Genomic DNA, 15,875 nt, shown 5'->3' with positions numbered 1-15,875 from the left:
GGGCAGACGTTTAGATTTGAATGCGCGGTCGGGTCCTAGGCCGGCAAAGCAGGCTGTGCGAGCCCGCCGTGACCCAGTGCCATCACTCCGTTCCACTGCTGGCTCCTCCTTGGCATATTCCATTCCACCTAGTAGTACTGTGCTGTGCCCCTTACATGGGGGCCCCGCCCGCCTGCCTGCTCCAGGACAAGACGAGAGGGAGCGTCGTCTGCCTCTCTCTCCGGCCAGACACGGTCGCCGGCGGCCGGGACCCAGCGGCCACGTCGTCGTCGTCCGCGAAATTCGAAATCCCGGCCTGCCGCGCCCCCGCGTCCATGACGGGCGGGCCCCGGCGAGCTGACCAGCCGTCGTCGCGGCAGCACCTGCCTCGGGGCCGCCGCCCTCCTCGCCGAAAAAGAGGGGCGCACGGGAAAGTAAAAGACGGGAAAAGGTTAAAAAAAAAGAGACAGCAGAGCACGCTGCCATTTTCACCGCTCGCTCGCTTGGCTCGGCTTGGTTACCGCAGGCGCAGGCCCAGTTCGAATTCAAATCGCGGCTAGTGGTGGGTGGTAGAAGGGGAGGAAGAAGGGCGGACCGGCTCGGAGGCTTCTCCCCAGGCACAGCCAGGCAGCTCCCGCGCCGGAGAGGGAGGTGGAGGCTCGGATAGCGCGCCACCGCCGCCGCTCCTGCTCCCGCTGTAAGTGCCTGCCGCTCCCCTACTGCCTCCACCCTCCCCTCGCCCGCGGCGCTGCTCTGCTCCCGCGTCGCCAGCCAGCTCGTCCTCCGTCCTCCGGCCCGGGGGGCGCGAGCCAAGCCAAGCCAAGCTCAGAGGGAAGCAAGCTCGCTCGCGCGGCGGGCGGGTTCGAATCGAATCCGGGCGACTCCGCGCTATAGCTACTGCCCGCGGTTCTGTTCGAGCGAGGGAGAACCCTCTTCGAACGCCGCGTCATCTCGTCGGTTCGTGCCCCGATTCGCGGGCTGCCCCCCGCGGGCTCGGTCCAGATTTCTGCGGTGAGATTCGTTCGGTCCCTAGTGCTAGGGTGGGCGGGTTCTTCCAGGGGTTTAGCCGAGCCGTACGTTTGGGGATGTACCGCGCCACCGCAAGCTCAAGCTCGACATACGCATGCCGGCGATGGATGATGCGTTTGCGGTTTCTGTCCGCCTGGTTTCGATTCGGCCGCTTCCTGTTTCAGTTCCAGTTCCAGTCGATTTCTGAATCCCGGTGCACGATTGCCGGCAATTTGTTGGCACTTGTTCAAATTTTGAAAACTCTGGATCGATCTCACTCTGCTCGATTTCAAAACCGCTCTGCAGGGATCAAGCCATGGCTGGCGTCGGAGCTACCACCACCCCCAGCCCCCACCCCCAGGGGAAGACGAAGGCATCCGCCCCCTTCTGCACCCGCCACTGAGACCGACCCCCGCCAGTTCGTCGCCCCGCCGCCGAAATGAAGTCCAGCACGGCCGCCCCGTCCAAGGGCAAGGCGGCGTTCGAGCTCAAGCACAGGCTGGTGCAGGCCCTCAACAAGATCGCCGACCGGGACACCTACCAGATCGGCCTCGGCGAGCTGCACGGCACCGTCGACGCCCTGGCCCCGGACATGGTCGGCCCCTTCCTCTCCTGCGTCGTCGACACCGACGCGGACCAGAAGAGCGCGGTGCGCAAGGAGTGCGTCAAGGCGATCGGCGCGCTGGCGCGGTCGCACGGGGCCCTGCTGGCGCCGCACATGCCCAAGCTCGTCGCCAGCGTCGTCCGCCGCCTCAAGGACGCCGACTCCGTCGTCCGGGACGCCTGCGTCGACACCTGCGGCACCCTCTCGGCGTGCGCCAGGGACTTCGGGGACGGCGGCGCCGCGCTGGTCGCGCTGGTGCGGCCGCTGTTCGAGTCGCTCGGCGAGCAGAACAGGTATGTCCAGGCCGGGGCCGCGCTCTGCCTGGCCAAGGTGATCGATGAGAGCAGCTACTTCCCTGGCCCTGTTCTGCCGCAGATGCTTGTCCGTGTTGTTAAGATCCTCAAGAACCCGCATTTCATGGCCAAGCCCGCGGTGATCGAGCTGCTCAGAAGCATTGTTCAGGTCCCTCTCCTGCTCTCTTACCAATATTTGCATTGTAATTGTGAACCCCTTCATGCACTAGCAGCACTATTGCCTATATGTTCTCTATATTTTGGAATGATTACCTTGCTTTTTTAGCTGAGATGAGAGCTTTGCTTTTATCATCTTCAGTTTCTTATGTGTTCAGCCATTCTGGTCCATCATTTTTGTCAGAACATGGTCTAGGTAGTTGAATGATTTTGTAGTCATGGCATGCATCATTAATTGCTATAAAGTAGTGCTGTACTAGTAATTAGTACTAGTATCATGGGAAGGAAGCATGCTTCATTGTAATAGCAGAGTAGCTGCTATCTAATGGCTGCTCAGCAGTTTGTAATAACAGAGTCTATTATTTAATGGCTGCTCAGTAGTTTGTCACATAAAATACAACTAGCTTGCCCTGAAAATCCAGGTGTCGCTGTTGCTTGTTCACTGCGAGTATGCTTCACACTGCTAGTATGATTGGTGTCTTTCTGCTGGAAATTCAGAAATATTCTAGAAGCAGAGTGATTATCTATTTATCTTCATCTTCAAATTTATGTCGTAAGTTGTAACTTGAGGCTGCCCTTAGCCTTCTGTTGTTGTTCTTATTTTGCTGTGGTCCCAATTTTTGTAGGCTGAAGGTGCTTCTACAGATCAGGCTTTATCATCAGCACTAACAAGTATTATGGATTCCCTGAAGAGTAGTGACTGGACTACAAGGAAAGCAGCTTCTCTAGCTCTTTCAAGTATCGCTGTCAGCTCTGGATATTTGGTTGCCTCTTTCAGAACTTCCTGCCTTCGCTCCCTTGAACGTTGTAAATTTGACAAGGTAGGTACATACATTGTGAAATTGATGTGGACACATCTTTTGCATATGCAACACTTACGTTTGTGCTTTGTATGATAGGTAAAACCGGTGCGTGATGCAATTACCCATGCCATCCAGTTGTGGAAAACTATCCCAGGTTCCGAGACTCCTGAACCTTCAGAAGCTGGATCATCCACAAAAGGTATATATTCCTTTAATAATAACTCACTGTTTGTCTAAGACTAGCCACAGTGGGAGTAACTTCAGCAGTAACTTCAAGTCCAACTCAGCAAATTTGTCTATGTGGCAATGAGTTAATGAAGAGAGAGGTGGTTCTAGTAACTTAGCTAGTTACTGTAACATCACACATATCAAGGCAAGATGAGTCTATAGCATAATAAATGAAGTATTGCATGTTACCACATATATGTTACTTCCCACTATAGAGGTAGTAACATAGAGTAGTAACATGCCCATGTTACTACTCTATGTTACTACCCATTGTGGCTAGTCTAATGTGCAGGAAAGCAGATGCAATACTTTGTCCTCAAGCATTAACTCAACTAATATAATTAGCTTTGTTTCTATTATGTGTACTGAAATCTTCTCTCTTCCCTGGCAGAAAACTTTTTTGGTGACCATAATGATGCCAGAAGTGTACATGATGGTGGATCAAGAGCGACTTCTTTTAGGAGAGTTGATCCTACACCTTCAGCATCTGTTCTCAGTGGCAGTTCTATCACTTCAGTAAAGAAGAGATCCCCATTGTCTGTCAACAAGATACCTCAAAACAATGCCTCAAATCAGCAGCATTTGAAGTCAAGTGACTGGCATGTGGAGATATCAGTCCCTAAACAGAATACAGTGCCAGATCTTGGGAAAAAGGGATATGGCAGCAACCGCATGTTGAAATATACAAAAGGAAGTCCTTATGGAATTGTAGATGAAGACATCAAGTCTGACTACGACCCTATGGATGATAAACAAGAATGCTCCTCTTTATCAGAAGTAGCCAGCAGGAGCTATGAGACGAAGCATGTCACCTCTGCTCTGGAAGTCACTGAAGATGTCACTGAGCTTTGCCCTAGGGCTCGAGAGACCAAGAGCATAGACTCCACTGTTACAGATGTCACTTCACATGGCACACATACTTGTTGCCTGAGTGCGACGAAAGAATTGGCCCTTATTAGGAAGCAACTACAAGAGATGGAAAGGAAGCAAGCAAATCTTTTTGATCTTTTGCAGGTGATTCTCATAACTTTTAGTTGTTGAAAGCAAGCAAATCTCTTTGATCTTGTTGAATTAACTCCTTTCTATACTTGCCCAATTTACACAATGTTTATCTATGTGATCTGATAGTAAAGCGCAGTAACGATTTAGTTCAAAAGTTAACATCATGTATATTATTTTAGTTACATGATGAATTGTTTCCTTTCAAGCACCTGCACAGGCCTATTGCCAGTTTAGACAAAACAAAGGGCAATTCACGTTGATAATAAAAATCATGAACAAGAATTCACGTTAATGGTTACCATTATCGTTCTCATCTATCATTTATAGAAAAATAATGCATATTCTTCACATGGAAAAATGCTGTGTCGTATACAAATACTTATGAACAAACCACGTATGTAAAGATGAACTGCAAAGAATTGCCTTCCCAAGCACCTTTTTTGTACTAACTACTGTGGAGCAACAGCGCACTTACTTTTCTTCACCTGTTTCTTGTAGGAGTTCATGTCGAATTCTGTGGAGAACATGTCAGTGCTGAACTCAAAAGTACACAATTTGGAGTATGCTGTAGACAAAACTGTGTATACAATCACTCAGAGTGAAAGCCGCTATCAACTTCCTGGCTCCAAGGGTTTTAAGAACCAGAGTGTCTCTTCTTCACCCAGGCTTTCTAATTCGACACCAAGATCATCCGTTGATGCCAACTTTAGGCCACCAACAATTCCTCATTTGAAACAAGAGAAGAAGTGGGCTCACGATCTACCATCTAAGGGCACGAGCACTTGCGTAAAAGAGGGTCATGAGTTTCTGAAGGCCCATGCTCGTAACAGAGTTATGAAGCCTGGGGCTGGGAGCTCAGAGGAAAGTTACATTCCAAGTTCAGTGAGGAGTCGCGCATCTGGGGTCAAGGGGGCCTTCCCGGTTCCATTGGGTCCATGTGATCAGCCTGACCTGCAAAATGCATTGTGTGCTTCTAATCAGGCTGGCGAGTTTCGCGGTGCTGACGGCATGGAGCCTGCATATGCTGAAGCCCTTAGCTATGGTGATTCTGATGATCTGATTGACCTGATGGACAGAACTGGGCCTGTTCTTGACAAGTTGTCGCGCGAAACGGCAAATGAACTTTTAAGGGTTATTGCTGGGCAGTTCCTTGACACAAAGTTATTTGACCTGGCCCTACCTTGGATTCAGCAGGTAAGCTAAGTACTAGTAGCAATCTGTTTATACCTGCAATCATCTCCATGTCTGAAGAACTACAGTTGTGCATTTGCTGATTTGTGTGTGTCCGCCCAGGTGGTGGATCTAAGCACGGTTTACAAGCCGAGCCAAGTCTTTGTATCCGCGAGAGCACAGAGGGAGTTCCTTTCTGCACTGGAGGAAGCAGCAACCAGCGGATCCACAGAACCAGCCGTCAGAATCGCCATCTTGCAGCTTGCATTTAAACTGACCAAGGCCTGTGAGGCCGCCCCATGCAGGTAATCCACATCATCCATGGACAGTGACTAGTAATCCACTCCACCAGTTTGTGCCACCCAACTTTGGTTTCCTGTCTTACTGATGGATGCACCCATTCTGCTGTTGCAGGAAAATCTCAACCAGAGTATCCAGGGGAAGCGAATCCGTCGTCATGGCCACCGCGATGTGAAGTACTTCTCCCTTGTGATGTGACCCTAGACCCTAGTGTGTGTTGAGGCATCAAGCAATGCCCTTGCAGTGGTGTTCTAGTGAGATTGTTTTCTTTTCTTGTCGCGACGATGCATACTAGGGCACGATTACCGTATGCAAGTCAGTAGTAGTGGTTTGCTAGCTAATCATATGTGTACTAGGTCTCAGAAGAGGTGCTGGTTGTTTGAGCCTTTTTCCTTTTCTTTTCTCGAACACTCGTCGTGGTGCGTGTCATTGTGTATTAGAAGAAGGATGCCGAGACGGCGCTTGCCTTGTGTGGTGTTTGCTCTCTCGCGAGAGGCGATCAACGAGCTTGTGAGTTCTATGATGTGATCAGAATGTCAGTGCTGATGATCTTTGATGTTAGTACCTACTTATGCTTTCTTTTCAGTGAAGTATCAGACTTGCTTACATGTGCTCTCTTTACATGGGTAAACACACGGGGAGAGAAGGACTCAGTGCAGTTACATGTTCACCACATTTTCAAACATGACTCATTTCACCACAGTAGAAAAATGTAGCACCCACACTCACATACACTCACTTTTTACATTGTCTAGCTTAACCAGTGTTGCTTACCCTCACACGCTGTTCTAGTAAGTATGTTCAGATGGACGGGCATCACCAATCCGAGACGTCGCTGCGCATCGACGCGCTGTAGAGGAAGCCGCCCCTCCTGCTGCTGGCGCTGCGCTGGACGCAGCCGGTGAGCTCCTGCGACACCTCCGACATGCGCGGCCGGAGCTGCGGGTCAGACTGCAGGCATTTTGCAGCCACCAACAAAGAGCAGTTTTCAGATTTATTTTTTTACATGTGAGAACTGATCAGTTTCTCTAAGGATTTCAGTGAGAGGGCTGAACCTGGACGCAGCGGGCGATCACGTCGGCGAAGCGGGACAGCGCCTTGGGCGGGTACAGGCCGCGCAGGGCCGGGTCTGCCACCGATCCCAGGGCGTCGCTGTCGTGGAGCTGCGGCGTCACAAACTTGACCAAGGACTGCTCATTTGTCGGCTTTGAGCTGGGGATCAGACAACAGCTCACATATTACCATTTCAGTTCACAGGAATTTTGCAGGAAACAACTGCTTGCTTTACCTATCGTAGGACTTCCGGCCGGTTAATAGCTCGAGCATGACCACACCATAGCTGTACACGTCGCTCTTCATCGTGTAACCCGATGGCCTTGTGCACTCCGGGGGACTGTACCCTGGCCCCAAGCTCTCGTTTGGATCCTGCAGAGAATTTCCATGTCGGAAGATTTTGCCCTCATTCTACGAGCAAGCAAAAATCGTTGTCTCATGGCGCAAACAAGCAAACCTCGTAGAAGAATGCGAGGCCGCAGTCGGAGAGGTGAGGGTTGAGGTCGGCGTCGAGCAAGACATTGGATGACTTTATGTTCTTGTGGATGATCGGAGGCGAGCAGATCTCATGCAGGTACCTAAACAGAAACAAAACCTTTAGCATCTTAATTATCTTATGAACTGAGTATGCTTCAGTGTTGCTTGTCAACTTACTCCAGAGCCTGAGCTGTACCGAGAGCGATCCGAACGCGGGTATCCCAGGTGAGAGGCTTGCTGTAATCGTCTGACAAATGGAGGAACTGATAGAGGGACCCGTTCATATGGTGCTCATACACCATGATGTAGTGCCCGGGCTCCGCGCAGTAGCCCACAATCTCACAGATGCTCGGTTGGCGCAGCCTGGAAATGCAGGTGACAAGCTCCACAAAGTCGCTTCTCTCCGAGAAGCTCAGCGGATCAAACTTCTTGATAGCCAGCACCTGAAAAATCATCATGGTAAACAATAAGCTTCGATTATGGGACATGGTCATCATGTCCAGGCCTCTTGACTCTCTCCAACCATTTTTCTTCAGGCCGCTTGACAGAAATAAACTGCCAAAAACATTCAGTTCAACAGCATTTGGCTGCAACATGTTTTATATGCATATCTGACACCATTTTGTAGATGAAACTTAAGTTCTAGGCAACGTTGACTTCTCGAGATGATACTGTGGGATAGTTTATTTTTTCTCTGAATTTGGAGGGAAATCATGAGGACGTACCTGTCCGTTGGCATATTTCGCCTTGTAAACCCGACCGACCATTCCCTGGCCTATTATCCTGCTACTGTGCCAGTTGCCAGTGGCCGCTTGTAGCTCCGACGACGAGTAGGTCACCAGGCTGATCGGTTCCAAGATCCGCCTAGAATTGTTTAGCATTATCTGATACTTGTTGTCGTTCATCGTCTTGTAAGGCACAGAAGGCAGCGTTACACTGTCAATCGACGTCGATTTCTCCAGCGGCTTTATGCTGACTATTGAAGAATGGCCTGCAAAACGGAAGACAAGAAACCTTATTGCCCAAAGCCAAAATGTACAAGTACCTGCAGACACTACTACTGGTGGTTGCATCAGTAGACGTGCTCTTGTCGAAAGGAACGTAAACTGTCGGTTCTGACCTGACTCGTCCATGTAGTAATGAGACGAGACGGGAGAGGATCGCTTCATCTGCAACACTGACAAGAGAATAACGGCTGCAAGGAGCACAGCTATGACCATTGCTCCGATAAAGAAACCGTTGATCCCGACGTCACTCCCTTCGCTCGATGAGGCTCCCGCCGAAGACCCCTTCTCCATGCCGGGAGGAGCCGACCCGGATGACCACTGGTTCCCACCAGTCCTTGAGAATGTAGTTAGCACTGTCAGAACTCATGAAATTGTGGTGCAAAAGGAGCAATGTTGGGTGCAGGTACCACTCACTTGAGGCTGTCGATTTTTTTCAGTTTACTTGGAATCCACCCGGTGAACTTGTTGTTCTGCAGATTCCTTGAGCACAAAGGGAGGAAAACCGTTCTAGCTTAGTTCTGAATCATCATACTCATGCAAATATATGGATCTGAATCAGTAACTTTTCAAGTAGACTAAGCAAAGTTAAGAATTATTTTTACATGCATTTATATTAACAACACTGCTTCTTTTGCATTTCCAGGTTGAAGTAATTAACCAGAAGCATGCACTTTTAACCGTGGCGATAAAATTGGTTTGCGATGGCAGTGTTTACTCGGGGTATACTTACAGATCCTCCAGAGAAGAAAGTTTGGCCAGAACGTCAACATCGCCAGTGAACTGGTTGCTCTCCAAGTTCCTGGATACATATATATATTTTGAAAAGATTGACAGTCATTTGTTGATGCAAAGGAGAAATAGCCAGTGAAGTTCCTAAGAATCCGGTTGCCTTACAGCGTCTTGAGGCCTGTGAGGTGCTGGAAACTCTGGGGCAGGTTACCGGACAAGCGGTTGTCAGAGAGATCCCTGATGACACAAATAGAATTGCTTACTATCAGAAGAAAATTAATAAGCTCCGAGCAAATCAAGCATATGCATTTGACCGGAAAAAGAAGTCAAGCATCACAACCTCATCTCTGTTGCCGTGACATTATATACAAACTAGTAGTAAAAACTGTGGTAAATTTGTGAAGAGATGCTAGCTACAATGGACTGTGAATCTGATTTTGCTTAACTTACATTTTCGAGAGCTTTGGAAGTTGCGAGAACATGTCGGTCAACTGCCCGTTTAAGTGATTGCTACCGACGTTTCTGCGGTCCGTTGAAAAGGCGGTTTGGTGACCGATTCAATCAAGAAAAACAATCATCATGAAAAGAAAAAAAAAAGACAGCAGCATGAAATAGATTCTTACAGTGTCTCCAGATCAGACATCTGAGATACCGACCAAGGAATCCCGCCGGTAAACGCATTCCCTTGCAGATTTCTGCATCACAACATATGATAAAACGCACTGGTCTAACTAATGGGGTTGCCCGTGGCAACAGCAACCATGGAAGGGCAACCTGGTGCATGTAGCTCCCGCTTGCGCAGGGTCCAGGGAAGGGTCCGACCACTGGAAGGCAAAAAAAAAAACCCAGGAGAATGAACTCACAGCTGAACCAGGTTGGGCGGGAGCGCGTAGGGGATCTCGCCGCTGAGCTTGTTGTCGCTCACATCGCTGTGCTACGCAAAAGAAGGGAAAGCTGAACTAAGTTGCGCAACCAAGGGCGGCGGCGGTCGATGGACCGGAGAGGAGGTTCGGGTTCACAGTTGGGCATGACTCACAATTTGGTTACCGATTTGAGGCTGGACAGCTGGAAGCCGAGGTTGCCGGTGAGGTCGAGCCCCGAGAGGTCACTGCTCCATGCAGAACGGTCAAGCCAGAAAAACGAAGCTGTTAATTACATTCTGTGTGAGGAAGAAGGGGGGCTTGGGGTTTCACAATGGTCTTGAGCAAGAAGTTTGGTTTGGTGGTTCGGTCCCCGTTGTTTGGCGGTTATTACATTTTGGTGACGGAGTTGTCGCTGCAGTCGACCCCTCGCCAGCCGTCGTCGTCGTCGCAGGGGTCGCCGCCGTCTGCCTTCCAGTTGTCCAGCTTGGACGGCTTGTGCATGCTGGTGAAGAGCACGTTCAGCGCCTCCACTGACGAAACAGGGCGGGCAAACGTCACAAAATGTTCTGAAGACAGGAAACGGGAGGGGAAATTCCCCGATCTCTCTCTCGCTCACCGTCGGCCCGGTCGGTCTTGGCCACCGCGACGGCGACCGCCGCGGAGAGGAGGAGGAGGGCGGCGAGGCCGCCGGGTACCGGCCGCCGTGGACGGGCCATGGCGGGTGGACGGGGACGACCAAGCGAGGGAGGGAGGCGTGTCAGGGGGCATGCAGGAGGAGGTCACCCCTCCTCTCGCGTGTGGGCATGTGGATGGGGGTTTCTAAAATTGGGAGGGAGGCGGGAGGAGGGTGGGGATGATGGCGCCGGCCGGGCGGCGAGAGTGGCGGGAAGCCCCCCGTTTTGAAGGTCCCATTTCCCATGGGGCGTCTCACCTGCCTTGGTCCAATCGATAGACAAGCTATCTCAGATTACCATCAATAAGCTCCGTCGTAGTCTAGGTGGTTAGGATACTCGGCTCTCACCCGAGAGACCCGGGTTCAAGTCCCGGCGACGGAAACCTTTTTATTTTTTCTACTGTAGAAATGCAACATTCTCTAATTACGTTCTTTACAAGAAAATTTTCTCTTAGATTTTTAATCATGTGAATAAGCATGTGTTTTTTTGCAAGTAGGGAGAGATACATCATATGGCAGGAGTCAGAGAGCATATTTGCGTGCACATATTAAGCTGAGAGCAAGAATTATGATAATGGAGGAATGCACAGATTGATGGACAAAATGCAGAGACTAATTTCTCTGCTAGATGAAGCAGGTGGTATATTTGGATAAAAAACAAATGCAGACCGCGTGCAAAAACGGACATTTCAGATTATCAGCGTTGTATTTTCCCCTCGAAAAAGTCACAATATCATCGTACATATCATCTACTGAAACCAGTGTAATTCCACAACAACATCCAGAACTCGAAATCAACTTTACTCCTTCCCTTTCTATTCTCTCTATATATGTATGCTCTTGCAGAGGGAAACAATGGCCTAAAATAAGGAAGGAAACTCAACGGCTTCCATCCCTGGAGCCAGCTCTGCAGGATCCTGTGTATCTCAGGAGTCTAATGCCGACAGCGGCAATAGCAGCTGCGGCAATGTCATTGTCAGGTGGCCGCGCTCTACGCCGCGATGTGGTCGCTCAGCTTCCGCCCGCTCGTCTCCAGGGGGAAGTAGGACACGGCCACGGCCGACACGAGCATCACCGTGATGAACACCGCGATGGCCGCGGTCTGGTGGCATGCGTGCACCAGCCCGACGGCCACGAGCGGGCACAGGATCCCCCCGAAGCGGGCGATGGAACTCGCGAACCCCACGCCCGTCGCCCTCACGGCTGTCGGGTATATCTGCAGGGGACGACGGTGTAAGACGTGACGGTGTAAGACGTTTGACCAAAGAGGTTTAACAGAGTTAGAGGGCACTACTACCATGGCATGAACAAACCTCGGGGGCGTAGATGTGCAGCACGATGAAGCTGGCGGAGATGCAGATGCGCGCTCCAAACAGGAAGATGGTCGTCAGGGATTCCGTCTGAGCGAACATGAGAGGAGCTATGCACAGGCAACTGACGTAAAGCATCGAGGACATTGAGAGCTTGCGTCCGAACTTGTCCACGATGGCGGCCGACAGAATAAGGCCGGGAACCTCTGCGTCGATCAACATGATATGAATGAGAAGGATACTCTGGGAAGGATAGGTTAAAGGAAAAATGATTGGCCATAGGAGAAAGCATATATACCTCCAAAGCTAGTGATGAATACATTCCTGTAGAGATTAACATCAGTTGAGTGGGTTGTTTCAGCTGTTACTGCTCCTTCTGAGCCACAGATCCTATTTCCATGACTCAGCTCCGAGGTTAGCAGAACAAGACCGTAGTACAAGAAGGCGAGACCGAGAAAGACAGTCCAAAGAAGAAGAGTCGATCTAATTAGATTTGGGGACAAAAGCCTTAAGATGGCATTCAGGCCCCCAATCCCAGGTTTGCTGGCGTGATCGACAGGGTTGCTTTTCCTAGCTGAAACCAACTGCGCAGATTCTGCGGAATCTGCCATCTCGTGGAGCTCCACTCGATGGCCAGCACTAAGTCGTCCAGAAGGGAGAGCTACACGGTTTACTCGTGCCATTGTTTCCATAACATGCACTGCATCAGCTATTCTGCCCTTCATGCATAGGTATCTTGGTGACTCGAGTGTCAATGGGTAGAAGAGTAGTAGGGCAAATGATGGCAATGATGAGAGCGCTAGCAGCCACCTCCAGCCAAAAGCTGGCATCACAGCCTGCAAATTAAGCGGATTAGTGCCTGCAAATTGCCGTGTCTGTTTTTTAAATAGTACAGTTACAAATTAGAGTGAATGCTTGTGTGGTTTGATCTATTGTGCCAACAAGAATTTCACTAGATCACTCAGACAATGGTATTACTTTTGCAAAAATGTAGGAACTTACCCAAGCAAGCGAAGCTTCCAGTATTGTGCCAATGGTCCAAAATGCTGAGAAGATAACCATCCAAGTTCCTCGGTTAGGAGCAGGGACAAACTCTAGAAACCAAGAAGATAGAACTGGTCCACCACCCAGTCCAACACCAACAAAAAATCTTAGTACAATCAAAGATGAATAGTTTGGCGCGAAGGCACTGAGAAGACCAGCCCCACCGGTTACAAGGGCTGTGAAGTTGAACCCAACCCTGGAGAAGTACGAAGTAGCAACAATGAGGAAGAAAATACTTACAGCATGTAAAATATGAACTACAGACAAAAATAGATATCCTAAAAATGTATTTATTTGCCTCTCCCAGAAGACATCTTAATTAGTTAAACTTAACTAGTCTGGTATGCAGATTCAATGTAACTAGTCTGGTATGGAGATTCCCAACCTACATCCCATATGTAGCAACCTCTAGGCTCTAAACTTGAGAGTTATCGCGCCGGCAAGCTCTACCATAGACAGGGATTATATTAGCCTGCCTCTCCTGGAAGACATCCTAATTAGTCAAACTCAACTAAACTAGACTAAAGTTATCAAGTGAAAGATTATATATTTATGCCCATAGTATTAATGAAGCATCATTCCAAAACATTACTTGGCTCAATTGTGTATGCCTAGCTAAATTCCACAGCATAAATTCCGCTGTTAGGGTGAATGTATTTGAAAGACAAATTTCCAATAAATAAACAATGGAGAAGCAGGGAAGGACCTACCTTCTCCCATAGTTGTCCGAAACTAAGCCCCAGCAGTATGCTCCCACAAGCATCCCTAAAAATACAACACTTGTGATGAAACTCTCTTCCTGTGCAGAAAGCCCCCATTCAGCGTGAACCGACTGCCCAACAAACGACAGAAGCATCATTTCCATCGCCTCTGAGATCTTGGCCATCCCGGAATAGGCAAGCACGAACGCTTGGAACTTTCCAAACCCCATGGACACAAGCGCCTCATCGACAGTATAAGTTGACACACCGTCCTCCATCTGAAAAATAAGCAAACAGCCACGATACATGGATTAACCGGTTTCATGTTTGTTATCATGCTGCATTGGCAAAGAAGTCTTTTTGCGCCAGAAATAAAATGGGATTCGTGCTGTCTGGGGTCCTCCATCAGAAGTAAAAATAAGCTTAAGCTTAAGGACCATATTTATCCGATTTGATAATCCAAAAAGACAGCAAATTCCAGACAGCACCAACCAACACTCTGCTGTCTGGGATTCGTGCTATCAGAGTGTAGACAGCCCCCCTGCTCAACACAGATAGAGACCTAAGTTGTAGTGCCAGAGGAAAACAATGGATGACAGACTAACCCAACGATTTTCAGTTAGCTTCCCAAACAGTCAACAGCTAACAGAAAGATAACCAGACCACCGGATCAGATTTATAAATCTAGGCAACCTAGGCCTCATGTCTGGGCCACGGATCCTCGGCTTAACAGGTCGCGCATTCAGGCCGGACTGCTCGCTGGGGCCGGCAGCGCGTCGCCGGACGGGAACCGGCTCAAATGGAGCGTGTTACGAGGACGGAGCGCGGCGGCTGGGGCGGAGAGAGTGGGATACGGGGAGGGGTGGAGGGAGCTCGGCGGGGAGGAGTACCTCGTCGGGGTAGGTAGGAGGAGGGCCGGCGCCGGCGCGGCCAGGAAGTCGTCGGGAACGGACGCGACGGCCGGGTCGGGTGTTGGCGGCTCGTAATTTTTCCCTCTTTTTTTTTCTGAGACGACGAAAATGGAAAGAAAACGTCCGTTTTACGCCTAAGTAGCGGTTATCATGAGTGTGCTTTACGCCTAAGGATGGTCTGGAGGGATGAATAGTACTCCTATCATATTTCTTTTTGCATAACCCTCGTTTCAACGTATTTCATCATGAAATTTACACATTTGTGCATTATGCCTTCATCTATATTTGTTTTTTTTATATAATTTTTTGGATTGTAAGGATGAGAATTTTCATGAATTTTGAATTTTGCATTTGGAGGCCTCCAAAAATGTCAATGTATTTCATACAATAAAACTCTACGTGTCTACCCCTTTTTTTTTGAAAAATTCTGATCTAATATTAATTAAACATCATGACATTACAAAGAACAGGAGGAGTAAAAGACCACCTAGCGACGACTACAAGCACTAGAACGAACCAAAGGCGCGTCACCATCATTACCTTCCCTATATGGAGTATGGAAAACCTTGTTGTAGCAGACAATTGGGAGCCATCGTGCTAAGGCCCCAAAGGGCCAGCACATCAGAACAACAACCGTCATCGATGAAGAGAAACATAGATCGGAAGGATTTAACCCGCAGACAATCGGGAAGACATCGTGCTAAGACCCCAAAGGGTCAGCGCAACAGAACAACAACCGTCATCGATGAAGAGAAGCGTAGATCGGAAGGATTTAACCTGTAGACACATGAACGCAAGCGAACAAGGACCGGATCAACACAGATCCACCTAAGACAAGCATCGATCGAATCCCGTGACATCCGTCAGAGACACACCTTCACACGCCCTCCAACGACACAAGATGCGCCTCCGGGACTCGTCGCCGCCTCTCCTTCCCGAGCAGCACACAAAACCTAAACATACTAAAATAGCACCTAAAATGAAGCATGAGCCCTCCTGTCGCATGAGCCGAGATCCACTACGCTTCCATGGCCGTAAGGCCATAAGGGACGAGGTAGATGACGGCGACACTGACGGGAGGCAGGGAAACCATAAATGCCTTGGAGCCTTTTTTTCTCGGGAAGAAAGAAAACACACCTATGTATGTCCCTACTCTTGTTTGAGTCATATAATGGTTCCCCACCTTCAACCCCTTCTTCGTGGAACATTAAGGACAGTAAATTTGAACCTAAATTGAGCCTTCTCACGCGCTAAGCATTTCTAGCCATCTATTTTTGTGATCTTTGCATTCTGGCCGTCTGATCTGCTGTTCGCTCATGCCTGGTCCACACAATTGCAGAATCGTGGGCTAGCTGTCCTGTAGGCAGCTACTCCCGAGGCCGAAACGGATACCGTAAGTTAACTGAGCCTTCTCCCTCTACCGCACAACCCATCCTATGAATCATGTTAAGCGATGACGCCTCTACGAAGAAACAAATGCACGACTTCTCTCTTTCCCGACCTCTGCTCTCTCACGAGGCGGCGAACCCTAGCTGCGCCCGTT

At 49.4% G+C, this 15,875-nt stretch overlaps 3 protein-coding genes and 1 non-coding gene across 7 annotated transcripts; 2 read left to right on the top strand and 2 right to left on the bottom strand.

The window, feature by feature from the left end:
* The first annotated feature begins 456 nt into the window (after positions 1–456).
* On the top strand, positions 457–6,087 carry LOC123113102 (TORTIFOLIA1-like protein 2). Its single transcript, XM_044534236.1, has 8 exons — positions 457–676; positions 1,294–2,053; positions 2,688–2,882; positions 2,961–3,063; positions 3,484–4,106; positions 4,593–5,288; positions 5,388–5,569; positions 5,679–6,087. The coding sequence occupies exons 2-8, from the start codon at positions 1,427–1,429 to the stop codon at positions 5,737–5,739; spliced, it is 2,487 nt and encodes an 828-aa protein (XP_044390171.1). The 5' UTR covers positions 457–676; positions 1,294–1,426; the 3' UTR covers positions 5,740–6,087.
* Positions 6,088–6,213: 126 nt separating this feature from the next.
* LOC123113103 (protein STRUBBELIG-RECEPTOR FAMILY 5) lies at positions 6,214–10,500 on the bottom strand. 3 transcript variants are annotated; one of them, XM_044534238.1, is made up of 16 exons: positions 10,310–10,500; positions 10,085–10,223; positions 9,867–9,938; positions 9,694–9,759; positions 9,454–9,525; positions 9,281–9,352; positions 8,996–9,067; positions 8,832–8,900; positions 8,516–8,581; positions 8,215–8,435; positions 7,820–8,085; positions 7,272–7,537; positions 7,075–7,195; positions 6,853–6,989; positions 6,620–6,776; positions 6,217–6,515 (listed from the first exon to the last, which is right to left on the bottom strand). In XM_044534238.1, exons 1-16 carry the CDS (start codon positions 10,407–10,409, stop codon positions 6,381–6,383), a joined length of 2,031 nt encoding a protein of 676 aa, XP_044390173.1. In that variant the 5' UTR covers positions 10,410–10,500; the 3' UTR covers positions 6,217–6,380. The 3 variants fall into 3 exon arrangements, with proteins under 3 accessions (XP_044390172.1, XP_044390173.1, XP_044390174.1); XM_044534237.1 differs by having other exon boundaries at positions 6,214–6,515; positions 7,820–8,435; XM_044534239.1 differs by lacking the exon at positions 10,310–10,500 and having other exon boundaries at positions 6,218–6,515; positions 9,694–9,764; positions 10,085–10,148.
* Positions 10,501–10,675: 175 nt separating this feature from the next.
* TRNAE-CUC (transfer RNA glutamic acid (anticodon CUC)) lies at positions 10,676–10,748 on the top strand. The gene has a single exon. It is a non-coding gene; the product is annotated as a tRNA-Glu (tRNA).
* Positions 10,749–11,039: 291 nt separating this feature from the next.
* On the bottom strand, positions 11,040–14,458 carry LOC123113101 (organic cation/carnitine transporter 7). Of its 2 annotated transcripts, none has more exons than XM_044534234.1 (6): positions 14,312–14,458; positions 13,431–13,699; positions 12,679–12,916; positions 11,975–12,512; positions 11,664–11,882; positions 11,040–11,582 (listed from the first exon to the last, which is right to left on the bottom strand). In XM_044534234.1, exons 2-6 carry the CDS (start codon positions 13,697–13,699, stop codon positions 11,293–11,295), a joined length of 1,554 nt encoding a protein of 517 aa, XP_044390169.1. In that variant the 5' UTR covers positions 14,312–14,458; the 3' UTR covers positions 11,040–11,292. The 2 variants fall into 2 exon arrangements, with proteins under 2 accessions (XP_044390169.1, XP_044390170.1); XM_044534235.1 differs by having other exon boundaries at positions 11,680–11,882.
* Between the last annotated feature and the right edge of the window lie 1,417 nt (positions 14,459–15,875).

This window comes from Triticum aestivum, chromosome 5B, assembly GCF_018294505.1.
Source record: "Triticum aestivum cultivar Chinese Spring chromosome 5B, IWGSC CS RefSeq v2.1, whole genome shotgun sequence".
NCBI lineage: Eukaryota > Viridiplantae > Streptophyta > Magnoliopsida > Poales > Poaceae > Triticum > Triticum aestivum.
Note: the sequence above shows the minus strand (reverse complement) of the source record. Positions and strands in the feature narration are given on the sequence as shown.